This window comes from Austrofundulus limnaeus, unplaced genomic scaffold (assembly GCF_001266775.1).
Source record: "Austrofundulus limnaeus strain Quisiro unplaced genomic scaffold, Austrofundulus_limnaeus-1.0 Scaffold26, whole genome shotgun sequence".
NCBI classification, from domain to species: domain Eukaryota; kingdom Metazoa; phylum Chordata; class Actinopteri; order Cyprinodontiformes; family Rivulidae; genus Austrofundulus; species Austrofundulus limnaeus.
The window spans coordinates 614,599-625,064 of record NW_013952428.1 but is presented as its reverse complement, the minus strand read 5'-3'; the positions used below and the strand labels follow the sequence as shown (position 1 = coordinate 625,064).

At 38.1% G+C, this 10,466-nt stretch overlaps 1 protein-coding gene across 1 annotated transcript in view; it reads left to right on the top strand.

Moving 5' to 3' along the window:
- Positions 1 to 4,042, top strand: part of rnf115a (ring finger protein 115a) — a gene marked incomplete at its 3' end in the record, with an annotated part of 9,145 nt that extends 5,103 nt beyond the window's left edge. The window contains 6 exon segments of the mRNA XM_014004689.1: positions 1,362 to 1,420; positions 2,286 to 2,340; positions 2,442 to 2,725; positions 3,606 to 3,674; positions 3,749 to 3,821; positions 3,949 to 4,042. Coding sequence (XP_013860143.1) covers positions 1,362 to 1,420; positions 2,286 to 2,340; positions 2,442 to 2,725; positions 3,606 to 3,674; positions 3,749 to 3,821; positions 3,949 to 4,042 — 634 coding nt within the window.
- Positions 4,043 to 10,466: the final 6,424 nt, after the last annotated feature.

Below are 10,466 nucleotides of genomic sequence, written 5' to 3'. Positions count from 1 at the left end.
TCAAAATGTAGCTTTTAAAGACAAGAATCAGAAAATGTAATTAGGTCATTTTGACCTAATTTGACTTAATCCTCATTTCGATATGATGGCTCACTTTTATGCATTTTTTGCGGTGTGCATATTGCACTGGTTGTTATCGCGATAATAAATTTGCGACATATTTTGCAGTCCTAATTTAAAATGCTTTCCAAATTAATGTAAGTGATAATTTATATACTTTATATAGAATGTGGCAAATGCATTACTTTATAAAATAAAATCAAGCTGATACCAAAGCTATATTTATCTGTAAATTATCATTTATTCTTGGTTTTCTGGTAGTTTGTATTTATATAAATCTATTTTGACTCATCATGCTCATATTGCTCATATGAACAAACATGATTTTTATCAGTTTATATAAAATAACAGGCGGTGCTCAAAATCAGCAGCTTTTTTAAGTACCTGTCACATTTATATCCTTCAAATATAAAAAGTCAAAGAAAACATCTTTATACTTAAGAAAATTAGCGTAGTACTCATGATTTTACACATTTTGTCACATAACAGGCCTATTTTCTTTTAAATTTGGCTCAGCTAAAGTGAAACAGGAAGTGACATCAAAGGGGAACTCATTAATAAAATAAACTCTGGTTTTTGTTTATTAAAACAAAATTATTAAACTTTTAGCTTTTCTTCGTTTCTCTTAGTGACTAAAAATAATCTAAAGAAACATCAGATTCTTCTCCACTGTTTGTGTCGTTAGCTGTTGCAACAACGCTCTGTTTACATGCAGACATTCCCCTCTGACATCACTTCCTATTTCTTCACAGGCAAATATCTCAACAACTGTTTATCTCAGTGACGTGAAATTTGTTTTGCAACATGTTATAAATGTTATCTTTCCAAAAATGCATCCATGTTTATTACAAAGGTTTGATGTCACAGACCCTTTAATGAAACAAACGATCATTAGTTTGGAAAAGACATTTAATTTTATAACCTGCCACTGAAGCCGAAAGGTCTGAGATATTTTTGTCTGTCAGCGAAATATCTCATGAACCTCTGCACAGATTTTAGGTAAAGCTTTTGGAAAAATAATCTTTAATGTACATCAACAATGGGTCAGTTTACAGTGTCAGCCCTCTTCAAGATGGCCGCCACAGCTAATCGATATTAGTGTTTCACAAAAATGACTAACTCAACCAGTTTCAAGGACATTGAGCTAAAACTTGATGTGGTAGTAGCTGAGAGTGGTTCACAACAACATCTGCAGGCTACACAACTTGTCTTCAAAACAACAGTTCTTTGGTCTGAAAACAAACATGTTCCTGTTCAGTCTGGACTCTGTGGGACTCTGACTTTGCTCTGACTCTTTCTAGGAATACATTTGTCCGAGATGTGACTCGGGTTTCATAGAGGAAGTCACCGAGGATTCCAGGTGGGAGGCTTTTATTTTTTAAATTTTTTTCCAGACTCTGCGATGTTTTTATTTTTTTTAAGTCTTGTTAGAGCTGATCTGGAACAACTGCAGGATCTTTGATGGAAAACTGCTGATGCTGCAGTTTTTCTCCTGGTCCAGTCTTGTCCCAAACCAGCACCAGTGTTGTATAAAGTACCTCAAAGTGATACTTGAGTAAAAGTACACGTATCTTATCATAAAAATACTTTGGTAAAAGTTAAAGTCTTCTCTAAAAATATTACTTGAGTAAAAGTCTTAAAGTATCTGATATTTTTTGTACTTAAGTATCAAAAGTAAATTTCTGACACAAAATCTACTTAAGTATTAAAAGTAAAAGTACTGAGTAAAAGTGAGCAGTTAGATTTTCCAAAATGACATTTATTGGGAGGTGACTTCTCCAAAAACTATATTTTCTAACAGCGTGCAGCTGTGATGGGTTGTGTACAAGCTAATAGTGTGTCAGAATGGTATATATTTATACTTCTCATCCAAACACAATTAAATTCACTCTATAGGAGACACAGTTTATCAGGAGAGGAGTTTTTAAAGTAATAGTAACTCAGAATAAAACAGGAGTAACGACTTTCTACTTCTTACCTTTTTAAAAAATGTAGTGAGTAGAAAGTAAAGATAATTGTGTAAAAATTTAAGGAGTAGAAGTAAAAAGTAAGCTGAAAAATAATTACTCAAAGTACAGATAACCAAAAATTTTACTTAAGTACAGTAACAAAGTATTTGTACTTAGTTACTTTACAGCTCTGACCAGCGCTGAAGTTAAATCAGGGTTTGGTGCTTGTTGTTAATAACTTGTGTTTTTGTCCACTTTGTGTGTCGTTTCTCTCAGTCTCCTCGAGGGCGGTGCAAACGGGATGGATGACACAGCCACACAGTTCGCAGAGGTACGAAGAGACCATGAAGGGGGGGGTGGGGGCAGGACCACAGGCGAGAGGCGTATGAAGTAACTAAACTTGTAACTTCCTGTCTGGGTACATCCCTGCAGCTCTGGCACCTTTTGTTACTGGAGCGGCCGTTTACAGCAGACAGAGACAGTCCCGACTCAGAACCTCGGCTCCCAGGAGGACGCCTGGGGGGGGTCAGCGACCTCGGCATGCTGGGAGGCGGATCGGTCGGGGGATCGGTCCCCGCAGGTCTAGGAGGATCCGTGGGGGGTCTGCTCGGAGCCGGGGACCACTGGGGACCCGGGCGTCCGCCTCGTCTACACAGCCAAAGGAGATACAGGTCCAGAGGCAGCAGTCGGCCGGATCGCTCACCCGCCGTGGAGGGGTAGGTGATCCCTCCCCCCTCCTCTCGGACACACCCACTCATGATGACACGTGTTTGTGCTCCAAAGCGACGATGTTTAGACATGTTTGAGCTCCAACATGTTCCGAGGTGTTGATCAATGATTTGCTGCAGCTTGTTTAAGAAGCTCACAGCCTCGGGTTGTCCTCCGCTGCATGTTCAACCAGGACAATAATAAAACATCCCATGATCATACTACAACCCTTATAACCAGTGCTACCAACTCCTGAGCAAGAAAAGTCCCCATTGACTGTCCCAAAAGTCGCTACAAGTCACTAGATGATGTCATCTATTGTGATCTGAGCTATAGAGATGATAAAGAGAAAAAAAGAGAATAAAAACACTAAATATGTTTATAACTGCTATTAAACTTAATGAAATAAAAATAATTTCATGAATTTAACGCTTAGATTCACATAAATTAAATTTGTGGGAATCTTAAATGTAATCTGCAGAGTGTTAGACGTCACGAGGCACAGGGAGACAATTTTTCGGTTTTCCAATATCGGTTTTTAAAACAAAAAAATGAGTAACAATCAGTTTTTCATTTTTCAACGTCTGTTTTGAAAATGAAAAAAAAAAAAAACATAAAATGACCAAAAAGTACACGGACCATGAACTTGTCTCCAACATTTGTCCTCCAGTCAGAAACCCTTCAGGTCAGGAAGTTAGCTGCTGAGTGGCAACAATAACAAACAGGATGTGGAAATGAGATGAGCCCTTTTTAATTTAAGTTGTTATATATAACCTTTCAAACACAACTATTATAAAGGTAGGAGTGAAACCAAACCCTGGTGAGTTACAACTTTAAAACCGTTTCTGTTGTGTGACTTTATTTGTTGTGTTTGTTTTGTGTTGTCAGGATCGTACAACAGTTTCTCGCCGGTCTCTTTGCCAACTCTGGAGTTCCTGGCTCACCACCTCTGTCATGGTAAAAGTTGAACATCACAGTGACCTCATGGTGATCCTTCTGTGTTTTTATTGTAATGTTTTTGTCTCTTCAAGGACAGGGATGCTTCACTCCAACCCAGGAGATTATGCGTGGGGGCAGGGAGGCTTAGATGCTGTCATAACTCAGGTGAGCGACGTCCAGTTATAGAGCTCCTCCAGTTTTTTTTCCTCTACCTTCAACCTAACAAGTGTTGTTTGTTGTGTGTGTGTGTGTGTGTGTGTGTGTGTGTATGTGTGTGTGTGTGTGTGTGTAGTTACTCGGTCAGCTGGAGAACACCGGCCCTCCTCCAGCAGAGAAAGAGAAGATCTCTTCTCTGCCAACAGTCACCATAACTCAGGAACAAGCAGGTTGGTCATGTCTCATCACTTCACTGTGTCACCAGGAGTCACTTTAACTCTCTCTATTCATACAGCGTACGTCACTGGTTCCCAGTCTTGGTGTCATGGTTAGGGTTGGGTGGTATTGTTCTTATCTTTAGATAATACCACAATATAGGTTATTACTTGAGCAGGAAGGAAAGGAATAATCTGTACACTGAAATATTGCAATATTTCATTTCCTGTTACTGTATCAGTTCTCTAAATCAGGGCTTCTTAACCTTTTTGACCTCGGGGCCCAATTTGTTGAACATAAAGTGACACGAGGCCCAGTCAGACATTACTAATGTATGGATCAAAATGATAATTATAATCTTGGTTTAATTTCTATTGTATTTGGATTATAACTAAATTAAATACACTTAGTTTAAAAGTAAAACTCCTGTCAAATAATCACAAGACATGATTATGACAAACATTTTTATATTGTAACCTGCCCATAACTATTATTTGAACAAATACAAAGGTCAGTCAACAGACCACTCAGGTTTATCAACACAAATATAACATTTTTTAACATAAACAACAACAACAACAAGTATAGACAATTCAATAAATAAAATTGTGATCATAAAATAAATACATTAAAAATGTTTAATGTAAATGTTTCAAATAAAAAAACTAAAAATAAATTTGATAAAGTACAAATGAAAATCAAGCCTTTTTAAACTTTTGCAACCAGAAGCTGCTCTTCATATTAGTGACAAACTTTGGTGTTTTTTGATGAGTTACTTTCATTTTTGCTTCTACTTTTCATTTAAAATAAGTTTCCATTCTCAGCAGGTTTCTAAGGTTCTTCTTCTACATATTAAAAAGTTGTTAAATATCTGAGTGGTGCACTACTGCTACTAGTGGTGAGAAAGTGTGTTGCACCTTATTCAAAATCAATGTGGTCCCACGGCCCTCTGCGGCCCAAAGTTAAAAACTGTTGTTCTTTTGAGGCCCTGAAGGTGGCGCTCATAGGTTAAGAATCTCTGCTCTAAAGCACTATATCAGTGTTTAATTAAGGATTAAAATGTAAATCCTGCCAGTGTTGTGTTGTAATTTATCCTCCAACCACTAGTTGGCAGCAGTCAGCCAGCCCATTTTGCTCCTCCACTCCGGAGGAGCCAGAGAGTGTAATGCTAGCTCAAACGCTATCCGTTTGGGACACACTGTCCGGACTGCAGTCTGCAGCCAGCCGTCACAATACAGAAGATGTGTAGGCATTTGTTTAGTGCCCCGAGCTGAAGGGGGTCCTGAGAGACTGTACTGAAGTGGCCAAGTGTAACAAACAGATGAAACACTGAAATGACAGTCCTTACAGTGCCCTGTGACTGAAACAGCTGCATTCATTTACTGAACTCTATTATAAATATAAAATATGCCATAAGCGTATTACCAAACATTTTAATGGCACATTTCGACTGACCATGGACACCATGGATGAAATAATTCTTAAAAATTAGAATTTTGGGAGAAAAATGGCCTTATATCAACTTTCTTACAGTATCACAATGTATTGTATTGTGATTCGTGACCTGTGTCATGAAATGTATTTATCACCAAATTCTTGCCAAAACACAAACTATCAACACAACTTAAAAACTGTTTAGTTTGAAGTCTCTACTTTTGACTAGGGCTGTGTATTGGCAAGAATTTGGCGATACGGTACAAATCATGACAGAGGGGTCACGATACGATATATCACGATATATTGCGAAACTGTAAGCAAGGAGACATATTGCAATTTTTTGTCCAAAAATTCTATTAAATAAAAAACTCAGTATGTTTTCTATGTATTTTATTTGTTTCATATTTCTTATTTCATCCATGTTTTCAATTATTAGACTAAATTTGCCAATTAATAGTTTGAGGATATATTTGTGGCAGCTTTTAGATTTTAATATTAATTTACTATAACAATACTGTCACCCAACTCACTTAACAACAGCCTATATGTTGTGATAAAGTTCAGTAAACGGAGGATGTGAAGCTGTTTTACAGAGTTTCTGGGATCAGCTGCATCCAGAATGTGATCTGCATACAGTTTAATAACTTTACCTAAAGAAAGCATTTATAAAGTAAAGAGGATTGGTCCAAGCACTGAACCCTGAGGAACTCCATGACTAACTGGTGTAAGAAGATTCGTTATTAACATAAACAAGTCCACTGTCTGAGGCCATGAGGATATCTTTAGTAACTTTCAGCAGTGTTTCTGTGCTGTGATGAGCTCTAAACTCTGAAACTCCTCATACAGATTATTTCTCTACAGATGTTCACATAGTAAAAACTGTTTAGTTTGACGTCTCTACTTTTGATTAGAGCTGCAACTAATGACTGTTTTGATAGTCGACTAATCGCAATTATTTTTTCAATTAGTCAACACGTTGTTTCTGTCACACCAACCTGTGCTTCCTGTGGTCACAGCTCCTGTTATCTAGTGTCTCTACCTTATCACATGTTCCCATAGCAAATTAAAATTATGACCCACGGCTCACACAGCAAGCTAACTGTGCTGATCTTTGGCCCCATTTTGCCCTTCAGATTTTAGGGTCGTCAGCCAACAGTTTAAAAGTCTCGCTGTGTGAAGCAGAAATGAGAAATCAGGACAAAATGTATGGAAGCGATTGTGTTCCATAATCCTAATTAAAATGGATTAATAGAAATGCTGTTTCATTTTCAACATGTACCTGATTTTTTTGACTCATAAGTAAAATTATAAATACATAATCCAAACTGTATGCTCATTTTCTTCTCCAAGACTGCTCAAAGTGNTTTAGGTACCGAAATGGAATTGCATGAACATTCACGTGGTGGTTATGTAATTGGAATTGCATGAACATTCACGTGGTGGTTATGTAATACAGAGAATCGATAATAAAAAATCTGCATTGACAAATTCACATAATCGACGTCATCGATTATTTCAACTAATTGGTGCAGCCCTAGCTGAAATAAATCAAATGATTAGCATTTAAAGTATGTGTTGTCAATTTCAACTACTACCACACCCTATTTTAGATCTCAACTCAGTGTTTACTTTCTGACGCTCAGTAAAATCTATTCAGTGGTTCATGAGATATTTTGCTGCTGGCACAAACACACGCACACACAGACAGACATGGGCAAAAACAATATTGTCGTTTCGCCTTCAGCAGCAAGTAATAAAGATGAATGACATGAATAAATTTAAGATGAAGTTTAAATGTTGGCACCAAAAAAAAAACAGTGAGGTCATGTTTTGCAAGCTCATCAGCCACGTGCATAAAACAAAACATTACAGTGAGCTCACTGGGATACACTGCCACGTGAAGTCTTATTTTGGGTGTTGACTAAAACACAACTGTCTACACAATGTACACAGTCCATAAACTCCCACCAATAACCTCACTGTACATGCAGTTAAACTTTAGTTTTACAATGTAAAACAGATGTGTGTAGGTGCTCCAAAATAAACACAAGTACAGTAATCACCGACAAACCTGCAAGGACCCTAATTCATGTTACCCAGAATACTTGCTCAGACCTCTGGATTTTAGGAGAGTTTGCACGTGAGACGGCGCACAGGGAGGGGTTTCAGAGTTACAGAGAATAGAGGGAGGAATCATTACATCAGAAACCAGAAAGAAAAAGTCTGTCACGAAATAAAAATCTATTCAGGAATGAGAAAGTTAAAAACTTGAAATAACTTGAGCATTTTTCTTAGTATTTTTGCTGCTGTGAATAAGTACATCTCTAAACACATTTGAAGATAAGAACGATGCTATTTTAAACCCTCACAGAGAACTAAGTGACACTGATGTGTGGTCTTTATCAAAACAGATAGACCTAGTGACACTGACATTTCAGAGCATTTGTTGCTTCATCTGTATGTTCAGTTTGTCTCTGTTGAACTCTGATATCAAACAAACTGAAGCCAAACATCTCTGCATGAAGTTGGCTCATGAATGTGATTTTGTTTAATTGGTTATATGCAAAACAGAAGCCTCTAGACTAGTGTTTCTCAACGGGGGCAGTACCGCCCCCTAGGGGGCGTTGTGACAGTGCCAGGGGGCGTTGGCAGCAATATTTACAAAAAGGGGGCACTGTAATACATTTGGGGGGCGTTTGCTTGAAGGTAAAATTTTCACCAAAGATTCACAACAACAGCAAAATAAACTTTGAATTGCTTGTGAAAAATGGGGGTCTGTAACATTAAAACATGCATGGCACTGCAACTGTATCAGTGTTGCCAGACGTACGATAATTATCGTATTTGTACGATAATATTGCCCTCTGTACAATATAGATCAATAATTCCAAAAAACCCACATCATACGATAATTTGACGGCTCCAATGTGTGACGTAATTGACCCAACACGCAGCTCACTAACATGAGAGGTGGCGGGTTGCGGAACACAGAGGTGGCGATTTAGCGACTTTCTCGCTATATTTACAGACCTTTCAGACCCCTCTAGAGACTGTTATTCATAAAGGCGACTAGTGAAAATCTAGCGACTCTTTTTCTGTTGTTATTGAGACTTATAGAGACTCTACCGTGAACGCATTTCTCCATTGTGCAGTGGGTGCTGCTGAGAGCTCCTCCCTGGTCCCAGAGCACTGACAGGCAGCTTCTTCACACTACGTCTCTCCCTGCTGAAGGTACATACTGTATCTATGGAAGCGAATATGTAACACTTTTTTAATTAAAATGGATTAACAGAAATGCTGTTTCATTTAACATGTACCTGAATTTTTTGACTCATAAGTAAAATTATAAATAAATAATKCAAACTGTATGTTCATTTTCTTCTCCAAGACTGCTCAAAGTGTAAATTAATTAAAATGTTAAATAAAACAAACATTGACAATTCATTTTCAAAACATGTCCTGGAAAAAGTGACCAAAATTCATTTTGAAAAGTCAAATGGGAAAATTATAGTGCATTAGCAGAAATGCTTTTTCATTTCAAAGTCAAACCTGCATTTGTTCACTCAGAAATAAAATTAGAAATAATCCTAACTGCATTATCATTTTGTTTTCCAAGACTGCTAAATTTGAAAATTAATTAAAAAGATAATTAAAACAAACTTTGACATTGAATTTTCAAAATATGTACTGCTAAAAAGTGACCAAAATTAATTTAGAAAAGTCGAATCAGAAAATTAAAATGCATTAGCAGAAATGTTTTTTCATTTCAAAGTCAAAACTGCATTTTTTGACTCATAAATAAAATTAGAAATCAATATCCAAACTTTGTTTCCATTTTCATCTTCAAGACTGCCCATTGTGTGACACAACTGCAGAGAAAACAAAGAGGAAAGTGCTTTTTCTTTTTCAAACCCCGCCCCCGCAAAACAAGTAACAAAATTAAAATTACTTCTCAATCATAGATGTATATAAAAACACTAGTGGAGTCTCCGGCGTCCTCTCACGGCGGCAGTGGGGATGACATACTGTATCTAGTCTTTATATAAACATCTATGTTCACAACCCCGAAGCGACGCAGGGGAATGACATGGCCACGGGCAAGGCGGTGTGCCTTTCTTCCCTGCAGCACATGAGGGCGCGACAATCGTATTTTGAGACTGTGGGAAAACATGTCCAAATCTATACCAGAGCTGCTTAGAGAAGCCGCAGCTGCCCTGGAACGGAAACAAAATCAACCGCAAGCATCAGCTTTGAACTCGCCTGGTTTCTTGTCTCCTACCATTCCAGCGACGCCGGCCTCAGCTCCAGTGTCGTAACCCTCGAGGTAAGATTTCAAGCTAGCAAGCTAAGCTTACACGCAAGTAGTTTTGTTTTTGTTGTTGTTGTTGTAAACATGTAAGTTGTATATCAGATTTAACATACTGTACGCCACAGCAGAAGACACATTTTGTGCGACCTGTCCTTGGTGATGATAAAATGCACGCGCTCTCCCAGGTATTTGTTTCCCCTCATTATATTACGTTACATTACAATTAACATCCAAAATGCACAGAGTCCGTGTTTGTGGTTGCGCTGTGTTTTAGTGGGAGCGATTCATAAGTGCCTCATTCACGAAGATCTATCTTATTTTAAGATGCCCTGATATCTTAAAATAAGATTACGTAATAGGATTACGTCGTATTTTATATTTATTTCTAAAAGCACCTCGCAGCATTTCCCCTTGTAACACTGTGTTCACGAGCAGAACAAAGCCGCGACAGATGAGCTGACTGGTTTTAAAGCGAGGGGCAGTTTGACCGCAGCTGCTGCACCTGTCCACGCGCAGCGCGGCTCTGACCAGTTCGGGACTTCGAGTCCACATGTCAACCCTTCCGACGGTTACTTGTATAATGAGCATCAAATATCTGTAATTTGCGCAAAAAATCTGTATTAATCTCACGCAGGTGGAGCGGAGATGCGAATGGACCGCAGCCGCGCGGAGTGGGGAGGAGGAGATGGTGG